General features: G+C 44.7%; 2 protein-coding genes across 8 annotated transcripts in view; one reads left to right on the forward strand and one right to left on the reverse strand.

Annotated features, from left to right (window-relative positions):
* The window catches only part of PAIP2B (poly(A) binding protein interacting protein 2B), a 34,210-nt gene extending 21,126 nt beyond the window's left edge, over positions 1–13,084 (forward strand). For 5 of the 7 annotated variants that reach the window (XM_028516079.2, XM_036028092.1, XM_036028091.1 and 2 more), the window contains 3 exons: positions 4,065–4,213; positions 6,239–6,415; positions 7,602–11,984. In XM_028516079.2, the coding sequence (XP_028371880.1) occupies positions 4,076–4,213; positions 6,239–6,415; positions 7,602–7,658 (372 nt within the window). In that variant the 5' untranslated portion in view covers positions 4,065–4,075 and the 3' untranslated portion in view covers positions 7,659–11,984. Of the gene's footprint in view, positions 1–4,064; positions 4,214–6,238; positions 6,416–7,601; positions 11,985–12,080 lie in introns of those variants that run through there. The other 2 variants (XR_004903723.1, XM_036028090.1) reach the window with 2 other exon arrangements.
* Positions 13,085–16,060: 2,976 nt separating this feature from the next.
* Positions 16,061–25,234, reverse strand: NAGK (N-acetylglucosamine kinase). The gene is made up of 10 exons (XM_028516413.2): positions 25,123–25,234; positions 23,379–23,463; positions 23,125–23,223; positions 22,181–22,322; positions 21,285–21,395; positions 20,461–20,573; positions 18,670–18,757; positions 17,610–17,707; positions 17,026–17,104; positions 16,061–16,386 (listed from the first exon to the last, which is right to left on the reverse strand). Exons 1-10 carry the CDS (start codon positions 25,149–25,151, stop codon positions 16,196–16,198), a joined length of 1,035 nt encoding a protein of 344 aa, XP_028372214.1. The 5' UTR covers positions 25,152–25,234; the 3' UTR covers positions 16,061–16,195.
* Between the last annotated feature and the right edge of the window lie 484 nt (positions 25,235–25,718).

The raw sequence follows: 25,718 nt of genomic DNA on the forward strand, positions 1-25,718 counted from the left end.
GAGGGAATAATTTGTTAAAGAAAACAAGGTGGGATAGAAAGGGAACGTTGGCTAGGTACAGTGACCCACAGGCATTTATAAAGTTCCTAACATCGAGCTGAATTACAAAATGTATTATCCTCCATCTTGCTTTTCAGGAATTGAGAATCCATTTACAAAAAGAAAAGTTTATGCATATGAAACAGAATAGCAAAGTAGTATTAACACCATGTCTACTACTACAAGAGTGTAGAGGAGGGGAGAGTTTGAGTAGAGACTGCAATGGTTTTTGAAGAATGGTTAAGACGTAAATATCAGAAGACACATTCCAGATGACAGCAAACACATCAAAATAGATTTAGAAGCCAAAGTGTAAACAATTTTTTAAAAATATGTATGTACTAGCTCTAGCTGGTATGGCTTAGTGGATTGAGTACCAGCCTGAGAACCAAAAGGTCACCAGTTCAATTCCCAGTGAGGGCACATGCCTGGGTTGTAAACCAGGAACCCAGTTGGGGGCAAGTGAGAGGCAACTGGTCAACATATCTCTCACATATCTCTTGCACATCAATGTTTCTCTCCCTCCCTTCCCTCTCTCTGAAAATAAATAAATAAAACCTTTTTTTAAAAAAAGGTCTTTTAAAAAAAAGCCATAAACAGACACTCACACAAGCTATCGATAAAAATTAAGGCCAGTAACACTGCCACCAAAAATTTAAGCAAATAAATAAAATATTTTAACTTATAAGTTATTTTGTGGAAAATTAAAATGAAAAATATAATAAAAGTTCTTCAAAAGATAAGGAAAAGATATATACTCTGATAGAAAATGGGCAAAGTACTTTAGCAGAAAAATTAGAAAACAAGAAATATAAAAGGTATATCTCAAAATATGCAGCCTCAGTAAAAACCAAAGAAATGTAAGTGTACACAAAAAATTGCAAGTTTCCTCTTATGATATTGGCAGTGGTTTAAAAAAATAATAATACTAATAAATACAAAGGAACAGTCACATACTACTGATGGGAATTTAAATTCTTATGGCAGAATGACAATAAATAAAGAGCCTTAGAAGAAAAGAACATACTTTCCAATATAGCAGCTCTATTCCTAGGAGTTATCCTAAAGCAATCATTAGAAAAAATGAACACAAGAAGTTCATGGAAACTTTGTAATACAGAAATATTAGAAAAACCCCCAAAGACCACATGGCTATATTAACATAGAAATGAGTAAAAGCAAATGATGGCACATCATGCTGTTACTATAAGAATGTATACTTGGAGAGAGTGTGTGTGTGTGTATTTGTGTATATGCGAATACAGTAGGGATATCAGGAAGGTTGTATGCACAACATTGTTAATCATTCTTCACTCTGGTTAGCTGAACAACTGGTGACCTTAATTTTCTCCTTTTTGCTTATGAATACAACGAAGATGTATTATTTTTTGAAATACATTCTAAAGAAAAACAAGCATCAGAATAAGAGACAGTTGCTTACAATGCTTATTAAAAATGCATTTTCTTAGTTCTGGCCAAGATGGAGGTGTAGGTAGAAACCCTTTGCTTCCTTGCACAACCAAAAGGAAGATTACAACCAATCTAAAAACAATAAACAACCAGAAGTGCCAGAAAATCAAACTGCATGGAACTCTGACAAACAAGGAGTTAAAGAAACATCTACCAGACTAGTAGGAGGGACTGGAGATGGGCAGCAAGGCAGGTGGAGGGGACCTGGCAAAGTGGAATACCGAGTGAGTGAGGTGGGGCTAGCTGAACGGGAAACTAAAGACTCATGCTAGCTGTAAACTACCTCAGGGGTTGCCACAGCCAGAAAAACTCCCAGTCTCACATGACAGAGCTCCTTGGAAAGTGGGGCTAGAGTCAAGCAAGAGAGCCGAAATATTCCCTCTCTGACCCCTCCCCTGCAGACAGAGCCACAATGCAGCAAAGAGGGTTGCCCTGCCTTGGAGAATACCTAAGGCCTCACCCCCTTACAACTTAACAGGTGCCCCGAGACAAAGAAATAGGGTCCAAATGAAAGAACAAAGGAAAACTCCAGAAAAAGAGATAAGCCACAAGGAGATAGACAACCTATGTGATGCAGAGTTCAAAACACTGGTAATCATGATGCTCACAGAACTGACTGACCTTGGTCGAAAAATGAAGGAACAAATGAAGGCTACCCAAAGTGAAATAAAGCAAAATATACAGGGAACCAACAGTGAAGGGAAGGAAACTGGTACTCAAATCAATGATCTGGAACAAAAGGAAGAAATAAACATCCAACTGGAACAGAATGAAGAAACAAGAATTCAAAAAAATGAGGAGAGGCTTAGGAACCTCTGGGACAACTTTAAACATTCCAACATCCAAATCATAGGGGTGCCAGAAGGAAAAGAACAAGAGCAAAAAGTTGAAAACTTATTTGAACAAATAATGAAGGAAAACTTCCCCAATCTGACAAAGGAAATAGACTTCCAGGAAGTCCAGGAAATCCAGAGTCCCAAAGAAATTGGACCCAAGGAGGAACACACCAAGTCACATCATCATTAAGTTACCCAAGATTAAAGATAGAGAATCTTAAAAGCAGCAGGAGAAAAGGTGACAGTTACCTACAAAGGAGTTCCCATAAGGCTAGCAGCTGATTTCTCAAAAGAAACCTTACAGTTAAGAAGGGGCTGGCAAGAAATATTCCAAGTCATGAAAAGCAAGGACCTACATTCAAGATTACTCTGTCCAGCAAAGCTATCATTTAGAATGGAAGGGCAGATAAAGTGCTTCCCAGACAAGGTCAAGTTAAAGTAGTTCATCACCACCAAGCCCTTATTATATGAAATGTTAAAGGGACTGATCTAACAAATAGAAGACGATCAAAAACTATGAACAGTAATATGGCAACAAACTCACAACTATCAACAACTGAACCTAAAAAAAAAAGAGAAACAAAAATTAAGCAAACAACTAAAACAGGAACGGAATCAGAGAAATGGAGATCACATGGAGGGTTTTCAGTGGGCGGGGGTGGGGGGAAGAATGGGAGGAAGGTAGGGAATAAGTATAACTGGTAGGTATAAAATAGATGGAGAGGTTGAGAATGGTTTAGGAAACAGAGAAGTCAAAGAACTTACATGCACCGCCCATGGACATGAATTAAGTTGGGGGGAGGGGGGTGGCTGGAGGTGTGGGGGATGCAGGGTGGAATGGGGAAAAGGGAAAAAATTGGGAAAACTGTAATAGTATAATCAATAAATATATACTTTTAAAAAAGAATGCGTTTTCTTTAGACATCAAGAAAGCTGTGTGATCTTGATTAGGTTCTAGAACCTACAGAATTTGCCTTGAAAAGATGCACCCCCTTACTTGCCTAGAAAGGCTAAGGAACCCTAAACATGTTATTGTTTTTCCCCTTCTTACCTCCCTCTCTCCCTCTTTTCTTCTTTCCTTCCTTTTTACAAGAGAACAAATCCGTTTTATTTATTTACTTTCAATCAATTTAAGTCCTTGAGGGGTACAGATTACACAGATTCTGTGTCCAACGACCTTAGCAGGAAGGTTGCTTTGGAATTTAGCATGAGCCATGCTACTGTTTCCATGAGCACGAGTTACCTTTCCCCAGGTGAATCTGGTTTTGTTCGATTTGCCACCAGGAGTAACCACATCTCTTGCCTAGACAGAATTCCATTTCATCTCCAGCATAAACATCTATAATTTTGAGAAGAGTTGTGTGTTCCCTCTGGTTCCAGGGCCCCCTCTTATAGCCAGCAGAAATGGCCTTGGACCACAGCCTTCCAGATGTATTTGTTGTCATGGAAGTCCTGTTCACAGCAGGCCTCCACAGGCTCCACAGTGGCAGAAAGAGGACATTTATTTTTCTTTAAACTTTTAAAGAATTATATATCTGTGTAGTTGATAACTACAGGATATAGTTAGTTTTTTAACAGGTGCAGATTAGCAGTTTGTGTTCATCTGTAGTTAATAACTTTGACTTAGAACTTCAGAAGCTTCTGGAAGAATCTGGATATTATAGGTTTTCATTTCCTTGATCCTTGTAACATTTTATTCTTTCTTTTGCTTCTGTTTAGGTTCTATCATAATGAATGGATCCAGTGTGGTAAACACATCACCCAGTGTAAAATCCAAAGAGGATCAGGGGTTAAATGGGCATGATGAGAAGGAAAACCCATTTGCAGAGTACATGTGGATGGAGAATGAAGAGGATTTTAACAGACAGGTAAAGAAAGAAATGGAAGGACAATGATGTATATAACTCGGAAGCTATAATATTTTATTGTCAGTCTGTTTCAAAAGAAATGGGCCATTGGCTTTAGAATAACTTCAAAATACATGGAGGCCAGGTCTCTGGGTCTGAGCTGACCAGGAAGCACCTTCAACTGGTAAGAGACCACAGTACTTTAAAGGAAGATTGTGATATTTTTCTACCACATTGATTGAAAGAGGATCTAGTGCCATGGTGGTCTGGTGTAGACTTCTGGGAAACAGCAGTTTTATGAAGACAGGCCAACCTGGCATGCCACAGATAGGAACTCAGGAACTGGCAGAGTGTGAGCCTGAGTTAGCTAAGGGTGTAATAGAGTGGGGAAAGGCTAGGCTGCTTCAACCAAGATTCAGCACTAATTCACCATCTTCTTGTCTCTGTAACAATGGCTCAGCCCAAGGTAAGCCATTGCAGGTAGATAGGTGGACCACATAGTTCTTTCCATGTTGCTTTGCCACCCCTGGGGTACTTACAGGTGAGTAGCTAAAGGATAACTGAAAGTCTAGCTGCTGGGAAAGGGAGAGAGCTGAAGCCAAGATAAGGGATCTCCTTTTAACCAAATGATGCAAAGTTCTCACATCCCTTCTGGGGACATTACATGGCTCTATATGGCATGGGAGAAGGGAAATACAGTATTAACTGAATAGCTTAGTGCTGTGGGAGGTTGTATCTGTGGATAAGGATAGATTTATTTATTTTTTTTATTTTGGGGGAAGGGGTAAAGGGAGAGAGAGAAACATCAGTGTGTGGTTGCTTCTCACACACCCGCTATTGGGAACCTGGCCCACAACCCAGGCATGTGCCCTAAATGGGAATGGAACCAGTGACCCTTTGGTTCATAGGCCAGCACCCAATCTACTGAGCCACACCAGCCAGGACAGGATAAGGATAGATTTAATATGGGGAACACACTGTTATGCTTTTGGAGAGAGTCAGGGCAGATCTTGAGTAGTCACATTAAATCTTGTGGCTTGGAAATATTTTTGTGGTTATTGTTATTTTAAGTACTTCATAACTTTATAATTAACTTGAAATTTTTAAAAAAAGCATTGCTAATTATAATTGTTGGAATACTATTTTTGAGTCTTGCTACCAGTAACTCTTCCTCTGAATTCATGAGGTTAACTGTACTGGCTAATTTGGGTGATTGTTTTTGCTGGACCCCCTCTGGTTGTGGCATGAGTGAGCTGTGAATTTGTCACCAGGCTCACTGTGGGAAATGGGAGGGCCAAATGTAAAACAGGAGGCCTGTTAGAATCACACAATCTGCAGAATGAACTCTTTTGTAAGAGTTAACAATGACTGCAAATAGGTATGAAATATCCTAGATATATATTGCTTTAGTTTAAAGCCATCTTTAAGAAATTTGGAGTTGTTTAAATATTCATATTATTTCTTGTTTTGAAAGAATACTACATTGATGACATTTTCCATTGATATGCCAAAAAGTATTCTTTGTAAGGTTCTGCAAGTATTTTTCTCCCTTGGGGGGCCTCATAACCAGAAAAGTGGGCCAGAGGCTGAGAGTTTGTTTTAATATAATGTCCACTATCCAGGTAGTAGTCTAGTTACAGAGTTCCTGTACCTTTTTTATAGTTGTAAAATGGGAAATTTAGGAAGAGTTGCCTCTTAACAAAATTGAGAAAAGAATTTTAAGCTTTAAAAATGACTTTTGGTAAGTGCCATATAAATGGGAAATATCTGTGTCACATATATAGAGGCCTTAGAAGATTTGTTAAGAATTTTGCTATTTTGAATAACTATTTTCTTAGTCCTGTTATTAGTGGACTTTGGTTGAAAAAATTAAAAATTATATTTTCTCCAGCTAGTCATTGGAAGCATCTTAATTCTTAGTAGATCACATGCAAGATCAGTCTTAATCTTGGAGTAATAACCTCTGAAAGAAAGAGGCGGAGGAAAACTGGAAGGGATGAGTGCCACTGGGACAGTGAGACTGAGCTCCTCACCTTTGCTTGCCAGGTGGAGGAGGAGCTTCAGGAGCAGGATTTTTTGGACCGGTGCTTCCAGGAGATGCTGGACGAAGAAGACCAAGACTGGTTTATTCCCTCACGAGACCTGCCTCAGGTCATGGGACAGTTGCAACAACAGTTAAATGGACTGTCTCTGAGCGATGGTCATGATTCTGAAGACATTTTGGTAAGAGCCATAAGTACATAAGTACACATGGGACACAACAAAAGGAATGTGGGATCTGGAGTCACAGACTTTCTTTCTGGCCCAACAACCTTGAGCAAATCTCTGCAGCCTCTGAGCTGCTATTTCTTCACTCACTATGTGGGCACCAATAAGAATGTACATTGGCCCTGACCAGTGTGGCTCAGTTGGTTGGGCACCATCCGGCAAAGCGAAAAGTAGCTGGTTCAATTCCCAGTCAGGGCACATGCCTAGGTTGTGGGTTCAGTCCCTGGTCAGGGCACATACGAGAGGCAACAAATTGATGTTTCTTACCCACACTTTCTCCCTCCCTTCCCACTTCTCTAAAACATAATAATAATTCTAAAGTAAGTAAATAAATAAGGTACATTGAAGATGCATTTCACCTGATAAAGCACTGTGAGAACATTAATGCCATAACATCACCAACTTTCATTTTCCCCAGTAGACCTTTCAAAGTAGAATTGGGATTAAGGACAAAGAATTGGAAGGAAAAGATTTGGTTTCAAATTATCATTTGCTGCCATTTTTTTACTATTCCTCAAACCTGTATTTATATTTTTGAATGATGCTGTTGTAAAAATTGTTGATTTTGGAAGGGACATATTCATAAGAGGCCATTTTCTACTTAACATTAGAAGACCAGATAAAGGAATCCCCTGCCTTCCATGTTTACATATGAATTCTGAGTGATTTAGTTCTCACACAGCCCATGTTCTGAATGATTGTTCCCTGCAGTTTGCTGAGGTATTGGGTCTTCACAAGAGAGTCGACAACCAAAGAGAGTACAACAAGATGAAAAAAAGATATATGTTTATAGGGATTGTGGTACCAAGCTGGTTTGATGGAGTTCTCTGATGTTCATCGAGTTAAGGTGCTCAATGAATTGAGTTGTTTTTGGAGTCAAACTTACAAGCCCCTAATGAAAGCATCATAAAGGGAACAGGAGTCTGAAGCAGAAAGGAGAAAATGAGGTTGGTCAGGGCTTAGTATGTCAGGAGCCATTGAGAGCAGCCCCACAGTAATAATAGCCTGAGTTGCAAGGAATTCTATTTTTTTCTCCCCTTGAAGCTAAGAGGAAGGTACTGGTAATAATGGAAGCAGGGAGAAAATAAGTTTTAAAGTGCAGCTTACTGTGGGATTTATTATCTCTTGGTTCTTATTTCAGAGCAAAAGTAACCTGAACCCGGATGCCAAGGAATTTATTCCAGGAGTGAAGTACTGAGCTAACAGAAAAGCTTTGAGGAGGACTTGTATGTTGCCACATCTGGGACAGTGCTGCATACAAAGGCAGAGCTAAAGGGGGGTGGGTGGGCTAGGGCTGCACAGTGGGGAAGGGGAATAGTGGTTTAACTTGACACTGTGACTGGAGTAGCTAATGTGCTCAGTCTTACTCTGCAAGCCTGAGTGTTTCTCTTTTGTTCTACTGACTTTCATTTTGAGCAGTTTCCTATTATTATTATTATTATTATTATTATGTTTTTGGCTTTTTGAGTTAAGGAAATTGCAATATTCTTTTTTCTCACTTCATCAGGAATGTTCTGCTATGTGTGTTTAAACAAAATAAGCTGACCAAGAAAATCTGGGTGTTTACAAATGCCCTCTCACCCTGCTGTATACTTAAAAAGGCAGTGCACACCTAGAAAACTACTATCGAGTCTGTTAAGCTGGATGGGAAGAGGGATGAGTGGAAGAAGCAAGTGTTGTAAAAGAGTCTGCAGCTCAGCTCTCCCAACCCCTGGGGGCTTCCTGCAATGAACTGGCATTACCAATGGCCTGCTGAACTCATGTCTTCCTGTCTTGAACCCTGTTCAAGAAAACACAGACTTAAGTACTGGTTTACAGTAACTCTTTTGATGATTGATTAAATTTGTGATCAGAAGGGGGAAATTGTAATGGGTATTGTCACTTGAATGGTACAGTTACTGTTCACCTACTCCTAAGCCTCTGTTTACAGCTGCCGTCAGACTCATCATTTCAAGGTACAAGAGCACTAGGGTAGATTTGCCTCTTTGCCTCTCATGGTCCTCTATCCCTTTCCACCCCCACCTTTCTCTGATTTTAAAAAAAGATATTGTTACCAAAGGTGAGTGAGAGGCATGCTATGCTGGACATAAGCTTCAGGCTGGAGAAGTCATTCTTGAATCCTGTTAGTTGTGTCTTAAGTTTATTTTGACAATTTTTTTTCACCCCTATGAAGATTTGATCCTTTTGATATCTTCCCTTAGAAAGGTTTATGCACTTTTACAAGTAACTATATTTTTTGGAATGCTAACAAGAAGCTCAGTTCACTGTTTTGATGCTTTTCCCACTTCATAGAATTATGCAAAAGAACTAAAAAAAAAAAAAAACCAATAGAGTGAATTCTACTTGACCCAAGTGACTGTGTGACCTACCAGGATAGTTTCAGCAATTACCAAATTTTGCTGTTCCTACATGCCCAGCTTTGCAAGTTTTCTTGATTGGGCTCTCTGGGTTCATTCCTTTCATCTTTCCTGCCTGTAAGTCACAGGGGTTTTTTGTTGAAACTCATAAGGAACCAAACTGGGCACAGATGCTGCCTTTGTGTGATAGAGATATAGGTGGGAGAGTCAGGTCTAAAGGACTGTGTGTCAGGTCCTTGCCATCCTCCCAGGAGGAGGACTTGCAGACACCTGAGCACAGTGGCTTCTGTGTGACCACTGCTGTGGGTGTGTGAGGCACATCGGGAAAGAGATCATGGAACTTGAAATGAAGTCTGTGAATTCAGTATGTGGAGGTGGGACAGAGGTGAGAAGGAAAGGACTAGGGTCTGGAAAGCTTAAGAATTTCTCTTTTTTCTTATGAGTTCTTTGTTGACCTTTTGAACAGCCACAGCCTAAGGTCAGATTTAAAATAGGAGCCCCCATCTTTTTCTCATACAAGTCTATTGGATGGCATTATTTGAAAACTGGCCTTTCCTTGCTAGGTCACATGTCAAAGGAGAGTAACTTAAGGAGCTTGTATTGCCAGATGTGCACATTAATTCTCAAAGCCTCTACCTCGAGGGAGAGGAACTCTAGCTTGTTTTCAGAGAGATGAATGAATAAAGAAATTTCTTTATCCCAGCTTCGGCTGCCTGAAACAAGGACAGGGCCTTGGAAATGCAGATATAGAAGTCTTTCTCTCTTCTGGGGCTGCTTTTCTTTCTGTAGTTTCCATTAGCTTGGCCAAGCTCAGAATTATAAAGACTTTTGGAAATGTGCTGTGATTGCAGAAAGAGCCATTCTCTAGACCCTGGAGATCTCCATCACAAAGAGTACAATGGATTCTTGTGTGGCTCCCCGTCTGGAAGGTGCTGCTGGAATCCAGATCTAGTCATTTCTTCATCCTGAAGAAGCCTTGCCCTCCTGACACCAGAACAGGCTAAGGTGCTAAGCGCTGTCCCTCTGGCATGGGGTTCCATTTTGGGTGTCAGTCTTCAGGGTGGTTTCACAAGGCATACTTTGTCAGGACTAAAATCTTCCAGCCCAGTGAGCAGTGAACCTGAGGGCTGGACTTTCCCAGCCTGTTCAGACACATAGTATGCTAAGTCCAGGATCAGAAAGCAGCTAGCAATGTGACCCCTTTTGAATGTTTCAGCTGATGCTTCCAATGGTTCCTCTTACAGCCCAGCTCTGTTCTCTATCTCTTTGGTTGTGAGGTGGGAACAGAGCTGTTACCCAGCTCACAGGCTCAGCTAACGTTCGAGTTTGCCAGCTCCTTAGCAGAAAATACACTTAGGTCTCATTGTACCTTGACTGGGAAGAGCTGGGAGCCTCTGGCTATCTCAGACTTTTCATCACAGCAGAGGGTCTGGGTGCAAGGCAGGCTGGCACCTTTACCCTTTAAAGGTGAGGCTGGTATTTATGTGATCATTCTGATGTTGAATTTAAGTTGTTATTCTGTTGAAACTTTCCTTATTGGCAACTGGGAGTTTGAGAATTTGTGTAAAAACAGAAGATGTATTTTTAACAGTTGCCAACCCTGGCTGGTCCCAGTGTTAGTTTATTAGTGGTTGATTTGTGATTTTTGTGATTATTGAATTCTAAAACTCCAAGATGAAAATCATTTTATCTCTTGCTCTTTAAGGAGAAAATCATGAACATAAAGGAAGTATCTTTTCAGTTTCTTCAGGCCCTAGAACTACAGCAGAGAATTTGATGGGTGCAGCCTAGACCTAAGCACCTGCACCTTTGGGTCTTTGGCCAGTTTCTGAATGCAACAGTTGACTTTTGGGATTATATAAGGTCAAACCACACAAGATCATAAATAAAAGCCTGGACCTTTATAGCACCTCAGTTTCCAAAGTCAAAATACCTGGGGATCTTTTAAGGTCCTAATGCTAACTATGGCTTAAAAATGTTTTTAGTGAAATACTAAACATTTTTCAAATTGTATGTTGCTACAATGTCAAAGTTTTGTCTTAATTTTGGAGAGCCTGGGAAGTAAGGTCATTTAGATACTCTGGAAATTACATGTCAGAGGAAAGTCGTTTGAAGTAGCCAAAGGAAACAGCCTGATTGAATCTTCCTACATTAGTGCTGCTGCAAACACCTGTAGAAACATTAGGAGCCCAGGAATCTACCTACTGTGATTGGGAGAGGCAAATGTTTGTTGATAGGGGTCCCAGCAACACAGGTAAATAATGTGTCTTGGTTTAGGTGATGTTGAGGAATGGGAACGGGCAGAAGAGACCTGACATTTGACTAAGATTTGGAGATATCCATCTTCTGGGGAAGATTGTATATCCCCCAGCACCTTCCTTAGGGATTATGCAAACCTCATCAGTTTGGGAGGTGAGTCAGGAGAACAGGGGGTTGACCCAGATCTGATATGCATCCAGAACCTTCATCTCCTCCTTCATCTGCTCACGGTTCCCAAGCAAATCATTGCTCCCTCATTGCTCATCAGGATCCTTAGCTGCTCTGGTCCCCCTGCCCTGTGTAGTGCACAGAGCGCTTTTTGCAGCCACTGCTCCCCTGCTGTGCGAAAGTCATCCACAGGCTTGGTTAGTCACAACTTTGAAAGGTATTTTTTCCCTTTGTTTTTAATGTTCTGTCTTTATTTGTCCCATCTGGCAGCTGTAATTGGTGACAAGGGACAGGGCAGTAGGAGGCTGACCAAAGGCAACATTTGTTTTTTGCTTGCTACGTGACCTTCTGCCCACTCTGCTACTCCTGTCCCCAGTCTAGTTTTTATAGGAGTCACAGGAATAGGACAGCTGAGTGCACCGATCTCCACTGGGCTTCAGCGAAGACTCTCCCCCAGAGGAGAAGAGAAATTTGAAAAGGGACAGGTGCACCACCTTTATTTCAAAAGAAAAGGCCCCCTTAGATTTTGATGTTGCTAGGAGTCTCCTTTTTGAGACTACCTCCTGACTGGCTACCTTTTTACTTTAAAATAATGAAGAAACATTCTAGGCAATTTACTATAAAATAGTACATTTTCACTCTAGCTCAACACTACGTGATAATCCTGACCTGTTGATTGAACCTCAGGAATGTTTAGCGCTTGATGGGTGGTTTGGGAGGCAGGGTCTTTTTAACTTTTATTTTTTAAAAAAACTTTGAGACATATTTTACATATAAAATTCACCCATTTCAAGTGTTAAATTCAGTGATTTTAGTAACCTTCCTGAGTGGTGCAGCTATAACTGTAACTCAGTTTTAGAACATTTTCATCCCCTGCAATAAGGTCCTTCATTTATTACACGACTGATTCCTGTTCCCAGCTCTAAGTGACACCACTTTGTCTCTAATTTATCTGTTTTGGACATGAGGTGAACGGAATCATATAAATCGGGGTCCCTTGCCTCTAACTTTTTCACTTAGCATATTTTGTGGTTCAACCATGATTAACTTGTGTTGGTAGTTTATTCCTTTTTATTGCCGCATAGTATTCCACAGAAACACACATTTTGTCAGCAAGGAGTCTCTTAAACTTGGATTTCAACCTCTCGTGGTCTGAACTCTCAGAACATAGGGCTCTAGGGAAAGCTGCTGTGCACGTCAGAGGAACTGCTTATCAGAACCAGCCTTGTCATCAGAAGCTCCACATAAGGAGCCTGAACTGCTGCAGAAATTTTTGTAATTTTGCAACTTCTTTTTTATAAGAAACTTTTTTGCTGTCTACATGTCAGGACTTTTGAAGCATCTGGTAATTAATTTATTCTAAAGTATGGGCATGTGTTTGGACAAGAAATTGAACTATTGATAATACTGTGTTGGTGATTTTTTCCTCTCCAACTGGATGAGTCTCTTAACTTTCTAAATACAGTATTGTCTCCGTCACAAAGCGGAACCTCTATTAAAGATCATGCTGCCTTTGTTGGACAGATTTTGGGGGAAGGAGGACCCTGGCAGAGTCCAGAGCAGAAATGCTGTGCAGCTGGTGAAACAAGAAGCCCCCAGAGGGTCCGTGCATGGCCCATCTTCTGTTGGTGCAGATGGCAAAGCACTAGTGGCGACCAGAGGCAGCTTAGCACTTCCAGCAGGCCTGGGTCTTGACTTTGGACCTTTATCCCTGTTTCACAAGTGTTTAAAAGCTCTTTATGTCCCCCTTTCCCTATAAATAAAATTACATGGTAGTTATTAATACTTCTTTGGAAGGGGTAGAGCTTTAAAATTGAAAAAATAATTTTCATAAAAATATCAAAAATGGAAAAAATTACTTAAAAAATTGCTATATAAACCAAATGGCAGCTGTTGAAAATTTCAATAAAAAATGGAATAAAATGTACTCGCTGGCAGTGGGACCCTTTTTTCTCAGTTTGGATCATTATATATCATATACAAGTAGTATATGTGTGGTATGTGTTTGTGAGAGAATTTTTTGTCTCAATATTGATTACAGTTTCAGTTGCATAATTTTCCATGCTAAATAGTGTTACAGGGAAGCATTGGGCGTTGGCCTGGATGTTACAAAACTGAGTGAATTCCACTTCCACCACTTTCCCTGTGATTTCAGTCTGAACCTCAGTTTATTTGTAAAGCTGCACACTTCCTTTCTGGGGCTAATGTGACAATTGTACTGAATTTAATTTCAAAATACTGCCTGGCACATGATAGGCACTTAATACATGGTGGCAATAATGTATAGTTTTGAACAAAGACATGGTAATAGGAAATCCTCGGGCTTAAAGGGAAATTGGCTAGCTCCTATTTTTCCTGTTTCTGGGCAAAACTCTTTTCTAGAATACAAGGACTCTGCATCTGCCTTTCAACTATTGAATGAGTTTGAGAAGCTGCTAAGGACCCAAGCACTGTCCTAGGTACCAGTGCCACTGGGTGACAAGATGTCCCTGCTATTGTGAAGATTACTCAGTTCACCTATAGCCTGAACCTCCCAGTCATTCTCTGAGGGGCCTTACTGTACCATACAAAGATTATGGGACCAGACCATAGCCCCTGGGTTCTGCTTTGAGTGCTGTCATTTTTTCATCTCCTTCCTAAAACCAGAAGAAAAATCTGAGCTGGCTTCCCAATTTGTAACTTTTTGAAATGCTATAGTTATGTATATATAGTGACTGAACTATTCACATCCTTGAAGATGTGAATGGTGTATGTTCATTTTTAAAATTTCATTAAGCTTATGTTACAGAAAAGCACAGATATTGTAAACATGCAGTTCCATAAATTTTCACCAGCCTTCAGTTGGCATAAGGTGTAAGAGTGTTCTTTTTTAATCCTTAGAGCACCCATCACTCAAGTCATTTGATAAATGTCTGCTGAATGAATGGAACAGATGAGGCTGTGCTGCCCACAAGATCACACAGGTGGACTAAGGCAGTGCTGGCCTCATGGGACTCCAGGTGTTGTTCTAAGCTCTCTTGCCTTGTCACAGGCATAATAGGCTCAGATGAGATGGATATATATTATCTCCACTGCCATGGCAGAACTGGATTTCATTAATCGCTCCTGATATTTGATTAGGGAAGAGTACGAGTTTAAAATTGAAGGGGGAAAACTCACCAAAAATCACTTCTTTCTGCATTACCTATGCGCAATAGAGCCTTACAAATGGAGAGTAAGCTACCTCATCACAACTCCTTTGGCCAAAGAAAGTAGGAACACACCTGAACTTATATACTTTAATAACTAACATTTCTTTAGTTTTTTTTCTGGCATTAAAAAAAGATCATGATGTCCTCCTTGCACTGTCCAGTTGTAGTAGTTGAGCCTGGACAGCAGTAAGGAAGATAAGGCTTCTATTTTAAAGTCTTCGCCAATTCAGTTTTATTTAGATTCTAAATCTAAAATACTGCTTGATCCTGATGCTGACATCATGTAAAAAATCTTCTCCAAAGCTGGCTGCTCATTAACAGGGTTATTGGAACAGAGATCTAGCAAAGGCCCTCTACTGTTACCTTTGCCTGCTTTTTGCCAGATAATGTATTGGGGACTTGCCAAGAGCTGGACCCCATTGGTTCAGACCACAGCTACATGCAAAGTGGCTGGCTGTCCCTTCAGAAGGGCCTTGGCTTGAGTTCCTATTGCTCAAAACTTCACTCTAGCCCAACCTAGAGCTGATGGAATGAGAGCTGATGCCACTACGCTGTGATGTAAGTGTTATCTGGCTTGGGAGACAAAAATATCCAAGACCCCTTCAAGAACCTCATCCAAACTCATGAACTGCAGGGTAGAGCTTCCTCAAGTACAGATCCTGGACCTCTGCAGCAGAAATTACATGAGATTTTTAGAAGTGAAAATTCATCTCATCCTTGACCTATTGAATCAAGGCATCTTACAGAGGGGGAAGAAACACAGAAATCTGAGGTTAAAATAAGGTCTAGAATAATTTATACATGTAAGTTTGAGAACTGATGTCCAGAAAACAATCCATACCTTCTAACAGCTTATACTCTAAACTCCTAGAGAGGCACCTACTATTAATCAAGACTCTGGTTTCCGTCTTCTCTAAGCAGCATAGGCAGCAGAACAGGAAGCTTTGGGCTTGTCTTAATCAATCAAACTACAGTATCCAGAGGACAAGAATCATGTCTGGTCTTCACTGATGTTCATCCTTCCTGGTGCCACACAACAAATGCAGCGTCACACCTGTTACCAGAGTCAGGCTAGTAGTCCCAGAATAGGTAGTTAACCTAGTTAAGTTGTACCTAGTTGGCCTTGGATCTCAGCCATCCTTATAAACCTCTCAACTCATTCATGCAGAAAAACTGCAAAATGTGCTGCTTACCCATAACTACCAAATTCAGTAAGGTAAAAATTCTCCCAGACAATATTTGCACCCTGTCCCCTAAAACCTACTTGGGACTAACAGGAGAGCGTGTGGTATGCCTAAGGTTATTCTTGGTGATATTCAGCAGGGAGAACATTTAATTCCACTGAAAATGCTCTGGCAGGGATCACTACCCACTTTGACAGGAAATCGAGGTCACAGGTTAACTGCAGCAGCAACATAAGTATGCTAACACAGCAGAGCAGGGTAGCACACAGATAAATTATACATCCAACTGCAGGGCAAGCAGACTATAATCCACAGGCTGAGCACCAGGGGAGGGGCTTTAAACTCTGGGTTAAAATCATTCCTGAACCCTCGGGGATACGTGCAGGCAGGTACACTGAGAATGTACACAGCAAGTGTGCCTCACAACACAATCCAAATGGGGAATGGGTAAAGTGCATTTATTTTCTTCTATACGTGTTTTTCTTTTTTAAAAAAAAGGAAACAGGAGAAAGGCCCCCTCTGTTCCAGCACCCAATGTCCACGGGGCATGGAGGGGGTGCAGCCAGGGCCAGCCCCCTAGGAGAAGGTGTGAGAGTAGAAGGCAACAGCATTGGCACTGTAGTCCATGGGGAGGAGGTGCCCGATGTGCCTGGCCCCTAGGCTGGCCCCACCCAGGGCGGAGGAGTACCTCAGCTTCATCAGGGTGAAGCTGGAGAAGCAGTTCTGAGCCTGGATCTCTCTGCCCTGGGTCAGTGCCAAAAGGAACCCTGGAGGGAAAGAACACAGAAGACATTGATGAGATAGACACTGTGATAGAGACCAGGGTGGGGACAAAGAGCGGGGAAAGATAAGGCCTGGGCCCTGAGGTATTCCTGTAGGGGGCCTAGAGTGGCCCACATGCCAAATCCCCAACAGGTGGTGCACCAGGGTGGCGAGGCCAGTGCTGAAACAAGTTGCCCCTCAGCGCCCAATGCCGGGAACTCCGAGGTAGCACCAGGGGTCTTTAGGCTACTTCAGAATATCTAATGGGAACCACAGTTGCCCAAAACAAGGCAGCAAGGGCAAAGGTGGCACATTTCTTTCCTTCTGACCAGGACTGTGTTGCCTAGGGGTATCACCACACGCTGGTCAGAAGCTCTGATTTTAAGTTAGATTTGTCTTTAATTTTTAAAAAGTGGTGCTTACTTAATAAATCCTTAGGAAAAGAACATCTTTGTAAGAGCTCCAAGGAGCTGGATGGGACCTTGTAAAGGGCTCCCTGGCACACCGAAGGTTGAGGGCCTTGAACGGAGGCATCAGTGGCCTGTCCAGGCCTCAGGTCCCACGTCCTCCCTGGAGCAGGCAGCTCTCCTGAGCCACCTCTTTTCCAGCACCATCTTTCACCCTTGCCCCCAGCCCAGACTCACCTTCCTTCAGCAGCTCCCAGCTCTTCCACACAGACCCCACACATAGGATGGGGAGGCCAATCTCCCCTTTGAACAAGACCTGGGCAGAGAGCAGAAATGGATAATGGGGGTGACCACGTCTCTCCAATGCTGAAGTGGGTACTTGCTTAAGACCAGTGCTCCCTATCTCACTTAACGCTCCCTCTAGTTGAGAACCAGAAGGTGAACTTGAGAGAAGAAAAAAAGGAGGGAAAATAGGGAGATTCATAAAGACAAGGGACAGAGCTTGTTCAAAAGGCGTTGAACAACCACAGAGGAAGGAGCAAGGAGAGAGGAACACAGGCACCCACGTGACCAAGAGGGGCAGCACGGGCACCGCAGCAAACCAGTGTGTGCTACACAAAGGCTGCGGACAAGCCGTGGAGGGGAAGCACTGGGCCAAAAACTTGTTTGTGTTCTGGACATTCTAAAAAATATTTCTCAAACCTGAGTTTTCACTTAAAATCATATCCAGTTTACAGAGTTTGAGGGGCAGTGTCACCCTTCACGGGCAAGGGCCAAACCTGCACGGCAGCTCCCAGTCTTCATCTCCCACCTCAACTCACCGGATCAATCTCAGGCAACACAGCCACAACGTGTCTGCCCAGCATCTCCCCAGCCTTCCTGAAGATGTAACGGGAGAGGGGATCTCCCTGCTGAGCACCTGAGGGAGGGAAGAGGGAAGGGAGGGTGAGTACCCAGGGAGCCACCAGTGCTCCTCCGTCCTCACTCTCTGGGGCAGGGCAGCAGCAGCTACATCTCAACCAGGAAACAGACGCCACCTCACAGCATGTGGGTAAAAGTAAGCCTCCAAAGCTGCCACTCTACCCTTACTCCCCCACCCCCACCAGGCACTTCTACCCTTGGAGGTGGCTCATTCCATGCACTTGAGAAGGGAAGCACACCACTAGAGCAGCACACTGGTACCTGGTTCACACTCTAGCTCACACGGAGTTACTGAGTTCTGTCCCTGGGGGCCTCTCAACTCTGGGGACCTAGGACCCTATTGAGCAGCTGGCCGGTGTTCCTGTTGGGAACCCCCATCCACCTCCAGTGATCTGCTGTTGGTCAGCCCCTTCTCAGCTCTGCTCTGAAGAGGCCTCAGTCCAGGAGGGCCTCAGAGGACCTTCCAATACCCTGAGTCTGCAGGAATCCAAATTAAGGGAGTATGGACCATACAGTGGAGAAAGAGTAATGTACAGATAAGCAAGCCCTATGGTTCAGCTTTTCCTGACACCCAACTAAATATGCCCAACCTCTCCAGGATCCCCTAGTTCTTTGGGTGTCATTGGTTTATAAAAAAAAAATGTTCAAGATCTTCCCAAAGGACAACTGATTCATGAGTTTCTCAGTCACAGACGCACAGCCCGCACAAGCCACAACAGCTGTCAAGAGAAACATAGAATAGACAACCGTCAATACGTCCATGTGTCCTTCTGCCTCCACCTCAAGGCCCACCGGTGCCAAGGCCCACTGGGGCACTGGTCAAAGGGAGGTCACTGGTCAAAGGGAGACTGAACTGGCTTCCAGGCGCCATCTGAGCCTTACTCCACCACGCCACCCACTTCCCACCTGGGGGGTCTTTGGGGAAGGAAGCCAGATAAAACCCTGCCCCACCTCTAGTACCTTCTGCAATTTTCCGGCAAAACCCAGCAAACCTGCATTTATCAAAGTCCCTATACAGGTGTACGAGGATTCCCAGCCGATCTGGCACCTGAGAGGAGGAGAAAAGGCACAAGACAGTCATCAGAAGCAAAGGAAGATTCCCAGTCGGCCCACCTAAGTTGGCCATCCTGATGTCTCTACTGTTAGAAAAGCTGGAATAATGTTTTGTTTTGTTTTTAAGCTCTAGAGGGTGCGAGGATTTACAATTTCTCATTTGAGAAAAGTTCTTTGTTTCCCCCAACACGAACTCCATTGCTCCTTACAGATTAGTCTGCACAGAGCACAGATCTCTGCTCACCAAAGTGTGCTCTGTCGTTCCTTGAGGTGCTCTTGAAAAGCTTCCTGTGGTCAGAGGAGTCTGAGGACTATTGCACATTCTAACTCTCCTTAGAGATTCACAACGCACATTAGCAAACTAATGCCTGAGAAGTCCTGAACCAAGAAATCTACGTATTTGTATCTGGACCACGGAAGGTCCTTCTTCCACCTCAACAAATGAACCCACTAGTAACACCTCTAAAGGTCCTGAGGAACCAGTGATTCATTCCCCAGATATGTCACTAAGGTGGAGGAAGAGGGGGCTGCTAAAATCTGAGCACCTACAGCAATGTAGTAATAAGCATGTTATACAGACTGTCTCATTTACTCTTTGTAATGACCTTATAAGAATGACCAAAGGGCCCTGGCTGGTGTAGCTCAGTGGATTGAGTGTGGGCTGTGAACCAAAGCATCGAAGGTTCGATTCCCAGTCAGGGCACATGCTTGGGTTGCAGGCCATGGCCCCCAGCAACCACACATTGATGTTTCTCTCACACTCTCATGCTCTCTCTTTCTTTCTCCCTCCCTTCCCTCTCTAAAAATAAATAAAATAAAATCTTTAAAAAAATGACTTACTTCATTTAAAAAATTTATTAAAAAAAAAAAAAGAATGACCAAAGGGTAAGAGAGGGAATGGCAGACATGTCACTGGGGTTTAGAACCAATCTGCTATGTCAGAATGCCTTATTCCACTTCCTACCACAGCCGCTAGAGAAGGTGATTTCTCTCCCTGTTCCTCAGCCTGGCCCAGGCCAGTTTCACTACAATCATCAACCCCTGAGCCTTGAGAATACAGGTCCTATTTCCCCAGCATTTCTAATCTTTCCCTGGCCCCGGCTCCAGCCCACCTAAGTGGCCCTCATCCAGAGAGATGTCTGTCACATAAACATTGTCTTCTTTCTCCTCTTCCCACCTTCCCAAACCCACTACGGATAAGCATGGCTCAGAGCAGAAGGAAACTCAATCCCTGATAGCCTGGGCAGGAGGCTGCACCTCCTGAGAACTCTCCCTGCCTACCTCCTAGTGGCTCTCCTCCCTCACCCATACAGAAGCAGCTCACTGCCTGACGCATCTGTGCAGTCTTTAGCTGCTGTCTCTGTGTCTGTGAGCACTGTTTCCTGATCTCACCCTGCACTGCTCACTCCAGCTTAGAATGTCATCTGCCCTCACCTGCCCGCAGGGTCTAGCTGCCCAAGAATGAAATCGGGGTAACCACTTGTCTCCAGCCTACCCCTCCCTCACCCTTGACACCCTCCTGGCATGCACCACCCATATCATTCCGAATCCTGTCCTCACCTATGACTTCTCCATCCTCCAGCTCTGACCCATGACTCAGCCTAACTTTCCTTTAATTCACCCAGCTTCTCCCCTGCTGCTCAGCCTCCCACTGCCCTAGCCCAGGTGTGCATGTTTACTGGGGGCAGGGGAGAATACCTGGAAATAGTTGAACATGGCCTGTTTGACGAAGCCAATGTCATGAGGAGCTGCCTCCAGGTTGTCAATGGAATCAAACACTATTTTCACTGCTTGGTGTGCAATCCAGTAGGCTGCGGAGAGCAGAAAAAGCTAGGAGATGGGGCAATCTCCCTGAGCTCACGAGGAAAAAAACCCAGACCTATACAGGGTTAATGATCAGCTTGTATATTATAGCAAATTAGGTGTCCCATTCCCAGCCTGAGGGCCTCTAAACTGTATCTGACTGATCCACATAAGGGAAAGCTGGAGGGGGAAGACAGAACAGGTGATGGAGTCACACCAGCTGCTACCCAAAACTAAAGAGAAGTTCAGTCAACTGTCACACAAATCACTGGATCACTGACGAACTGGACCCCAAGGACTTCCATGAAAATGTACATGTGCTGTCTATAAACAGGTGACAGTGGGAGAAGCTGCTATACCCCTTTCCCACCAGCAGACTAGTACAGCATCTCCTGACCTCTACTGCCTTAACCTTAATAGTGCCAATTCTTCCCCAGAGCTCCAAAAGTCAACATGGGTAGTCAACAGCTATTATGCCGAGGCATGAACCTGAATCCTCGGTGCAAATCATTGCTGAAGAGCAAGGCCAGCCACTTGTCCAGCATTTGCATCTCTATGCTGTCTCAGTCATTATTTTGTACTCAGGACCATCAGATTCAGGAACTGTCCCCAGAAAAGTCCCAAGGGTCAGCAGGCTGAGGGCAAGGGAGAGAAGGTAGAGAGCTGCAGAAAGGGAAGGGTCCAGGACCCTGAGCCGGGCCCAGTCAGCATGAGCTCACCTGAGCCCTCGTCCCCCATCATGTGGCCCCAGCCGCCACAGCCACTCTCGGAGCCATCAGGGTTGATGAGCCTGCAGTTGGAGCCTGTCCCAGAGATGAGCACGATCCCACCTGGGGAAAGGACACAGGAGGCTCAGTGTGCCCTGCACAGAGTGAGCACACAGCTTCTGACTGATGACAGGACAGAAACCAACCCTGGCCAAGGAATCACCACCCAGCCTTGTAGAGAAAATTGAGCTAGCTAGTTTCCTGCTGAAGGTGGGGGCTTGGCTCTCAGAGAAACTCTGATCATATACAGCCCTCCTCTGGGGGAAAGAGATGAATATGAGCCTGTGTCTCCTTGCCCCGCCAACCTTCAAGAGACTACCTGCTCTACTGAGTACCTACTATGTGCCAGGGATGGTGCTAGGCCCTATTCAGTGATGCTCAATACTCTAAACCACTTTATCAATACAATTACCCCCACTTAATAGATAAGGAAATTGAAACTCTTTGAGAGTTCTGTAACTTATCCAAGACGTTGCAGCTGGGAAAACAGGAACTGATATTTAAATGCCAATCTTGTGGCACCAATGCTTTCTACACTCCTATCAGTGCTCCCTCGAACTTGCTTCTCAGCACTTACTGCCTTCCTCAGCCAGCCTCAGGATGTCCTTCCTTTGGGATGGAGCCTTAAGTCTGACTCCACTTCTTGCTTCTCATCAAAATACCCTCTTGCCCTCCCTCCTAGCCAGTCCTTACTCTGGCAGGGACTTAAGCTAATTAAAAGAGGGGGGAGTGGGGAAATGATAGAGGTTGACTTCCAAATATTTTCAAGACAAGTTCTGCCAGCTACATCTAAGGAGCCTTCCCAAGAAAAAGAGTTCTCAACCTCACCCCTCCCTCCACCTCCTCACCATCTGGGGTAGCTGTGGCGATGGAGCCAGCGGCGTCGGTGGTAATTAAGTAGCTTTCACTCAGGTAGGGAAATTGGTCCCTCAGCTCCTCCATCAGGATCCTCACCGCGTCCTCCTGCTCCCCACCGCTCAGGGATAGGCCCTAGGCCAGGGGGGAGGTGAGCAAGCGAGCAGGGCCCCAGACCCAGCTCCTTTCTCCACCCTCACCCCTCCTGCTATCTGCCCCCTGCTCTCTACATCTGGGCCCTGTTTATCCAGCCTCAGTCCTCCTTTCACCCCACGTGATGACCCCTCGGAAGGTTGTGGCTGTAAGAAGAACCTGGACTGGAAATAGACAGAGAGGAGTTTCAACAATGCCAAGTTTGGAGCTTAGGACAACATTAGTGCCATTAACAGAAAAATCAGGCAGAGGAGCAAGTTGAGGAGAGAAAAGCTTGGCCTGGAATACGTGGGGTTTGCCTGTGCCTGCAGAACATCTCACTGAGGACATATCCAGGGAGTAGCCAGAGCTACAGCAACTTAGGAGAAAGGTGGAAATAACAGTGGACATTTGATAAGCGCTTATGGGTCAAGGTCTCTGCCAACCACTTTGGAAGGTATTATGTCATTTTACTTTCCCAACAACTCTGAGGTAGCTACTGTTGTCTGCACTTTCCAGATGAGAAAACTGAGGTTGAGAGAAGGTAAGTAACCTGCTTAGGGTCACCCAGATATTGAGTGACAAATCAAGGTCCCAGTGACTCTCCAAAGCCTTGTGTTCCAATTGTTGTGACTTGCAGATGACAACGATGCCACATGAACAAATGGATCACGTGAGTTTCTAGACAACAGCCCAAGCCCCCAAGGTCTTTCCCTCTGCGGTGGAGGTCATCAGACTCATTTAGTTCAAATTTGCTTTCTCAGTGTTGCTGTAACTTAATTCCCACTCTCTACCCCAGACTCACCAAGCTTCGTAGAGGTACCAGAGGATCAACCCCAGCTTTCCGTTTGGCCCTGTTCACCATCTCGTTGATCCTTTCCAGACACTTGTCTGTCCCGATCAGCTAGCCCCAACCAAGGGAAGGAGGAGTTACAAAGGCCTGCACAAACTTTGCTGCCCCTACAGGCTGTTATATGGGTTCCCAGCCACCACCTCCACAGGAATTACAGGGCATAAAACCACAACCAAGCCCACTGGTCCCTTCATTGTGGCCTTTACCCAGTGGTTTGTGCTCAGTCCATCCGCTTCTGCCAGGATCTGCCCATCCTCTGAGAGTAAAAGGACCTTGGATCGTGTTCCTCCCCTACAGAACACAAGGGGGCACTCAGTCTTGCTCAGAAAAACCTGAAGAGCTAAGCTTGTGCAATCCTTGTCACAGAGCCCAGTATCACAGAGGCTGTTTCAGCAAACCCAGTCACCATTCCCAAACGCACCTCTGTGGTTAGGTGTTGGCTGTGCTGCTGGACAGCTTCCCTTGAGGATGTCCTACTTATCCTACAAGGCCCTACTTATACATCAGCTAGCCCTTGAAGCCTCTCATGTGTGGCCCACCCACATATCAGCATTAGTTAAGCCTGGTCAGTGTCCCCATAACTTTTAAGGATTCCTCTGTATTAACAGTGTATCCAGTTGTTTTCCTGTCTACAAGCTCCAGATCATTCATACATCTCATGCCTAGCACCGGCTACTCTCAGCAAATGTGGTTAAAGACAATGGCGTCTCTCTGTGCTTCTCACAAAAGCTAAAGGCTGCCTTTCAGGATCCAGCTCTAGCTGCCAAGGTTTCCAAGACACTCTTGTGAAACACTGACCAGATGGCAGTGAGAGCGTATATCCACTTAAGCAACTAAACGGTCAAATGCTTATTACTGGGGGAAAACAGTAGTTTGGAGGGAGGTCTTTGGTGGTGTGATGTATGTGTCTTTACTGATCAGTACTTTTAGTAATAATCAGAAGAGGACATTGAAGACTTGAAGACCACACCGAAAAATGACAAGTTTCAAGGGGTAATTAATGCATGAGATTCAACACCAAAAAGAATCTTATACATATAACAGGAATGAATGCAAACTCCTGTACTTATTTTTTTCTAGGGCAGTAGTTACACGATGGGGGATATCAACCTTAACAATGCATGTGAAAAAAGACGATGGGGTCCGTGAGTCAGCAGTGAGATGTGGCTGCCAGAAGCAATCCAATCTCAGATTCATAAGTGCCCTGGCTGAGATAACAACAACCTCTAATATGCCCTATCTGGCACACCCAGATTCACAGAATGTTGTCACTGGCAGGGGACTTGGCGATCATCTCCGTCATCTTTCCTCTCACTTTATACACATGTGGTAACTGAAGCCCATGCTGAGCAAAAGCCTTGCCTATATACCGAGGGGAAGAGCTATTACAAAAAGTCCAGTAGACAAGCTCTAAGCAGGAAAAATGCAAGAATGCCTTGGGTTCTGTCTAGTGAGAAGCCTGGAGTGCTGACGAGAAAGAGTTTCAGGGGCTCTAAGCTGTTCCAGCTCCCAGATACCCTCCTGCAAAGATCTTAGTCCCTCTCCTTTCCCCCCAGTCCAGCAACTTCACATCTGACACCTGTTCTGCAAAACTCTCAGGGCTGGAAATGGGGAAAAAGAGCATCTCCAGCGGGGGGCAGAGGAGTGGGTCCTTCTTGGGGAAAAGGGGCGTGGTTCCGCCGTGAAACACAAAGGACCCCCCCTGGGGTGTGGCTGTGACACCAGCAGAGCCCCTGCAAGGCACACATCCGCGCGCGCAGAAGCACTGTGCGCGTGTACAGAACCCTGCTCCGCAAGACCCCGCGCCCCAAAAGCCCAAAGTGGCCGAACTCGGAGACGGGAGGCCACCAGCCTACCTACGGCCTTCTTTCCTCCCGCCCTCGGACGAGGGTAGGCCCAAGCCGCTTCTAGGACGCCCCTCCCGGACTCCCTCCGCCGGGCTGCACTCACCCCTCTACACCCCCGTAGAGCGCGGCCATTCTGATGCTAGTGCTGCAGCAGATCCCGCCGTATGCTCCCCTCCCGCTGGCCCTTACCTCCCTCCCGCCCTACCACTCGGCACCGCCCCACATCACGTGAAGGCTGGGGCGGACCAGCTGACTCCTAGTGCGCGCGCGCGGGGGGCGTGGCCCAGCGAGCGCCGATTGCCCCAGGTAGGCGCTGCTGGGGCGGGTCTCTCGGGATGGGCCGCGGCAATGGTTAGTGGCTCCTCCGAACCCCACCTCCTGTCCCCTGTCCCCGGAGATAGACACCAGATCCTAAGCGGCTGTGCCAGAAACGGGTGTCTGGGACGAACACGCTGGACGCGTCACTGTTCTGCCCGCCCCTCAGCACCCGGAAGTTTCTGGCAGCCTGACCTCGCGCGTGCGCACTGCTTTTGAGCCACGTAGACAGTTGGTGACAAGCAGATACCTCTCTCCCCCAGGGTACGGAGTAGATTCGTACCTAAGACGGGGGAGTCGCAGGGCCTAAAAAAAAAAAAAAAAAAAAGTAATGTTCAACCCAGTACCCGTCTGGCGATAGCAAAAGTTATACGTGCACACAAA

Source organism: Phyllostomus discolor, chromosome 6 (genome assembly GCF_004126475.2).
Source record: "Phyllostomus discolor isolate MPI-MPIP mPhyDis1 chromosome 6, mPhyDis1.pri.v3, whole genome shotgun sequence".
Taxonomy (NCBI): domain Eukaryota; kingdom Metazoa; phylum Chordata; class Mammalia; order Chiroptera; family Phyllostomidae; genus Phyllostomus; species Phyllostomus discolor.

Coding starts and splice junctions, on each gene's coding strand:
- NAGK (XM_028516413.2), bottom strand. CDS start 25,151: ATGGCCGCGCTCTACGGGGGTGTAGAGGG. Junction 20,574..21,284: donor GATGGGGGACGAGGGCTCAG/GTGAGCTCATGC, acceptor TGCTCTCCGCAG/CCTACTGGATTGCACACCAA. Junction 18,758..20,460: donor CCATGTTCAACTATTTCCAG/GTATTCTCCCCT, acceptor TCCTCCTCTCAG/GTGCCAGATCGGCTGGGAAT.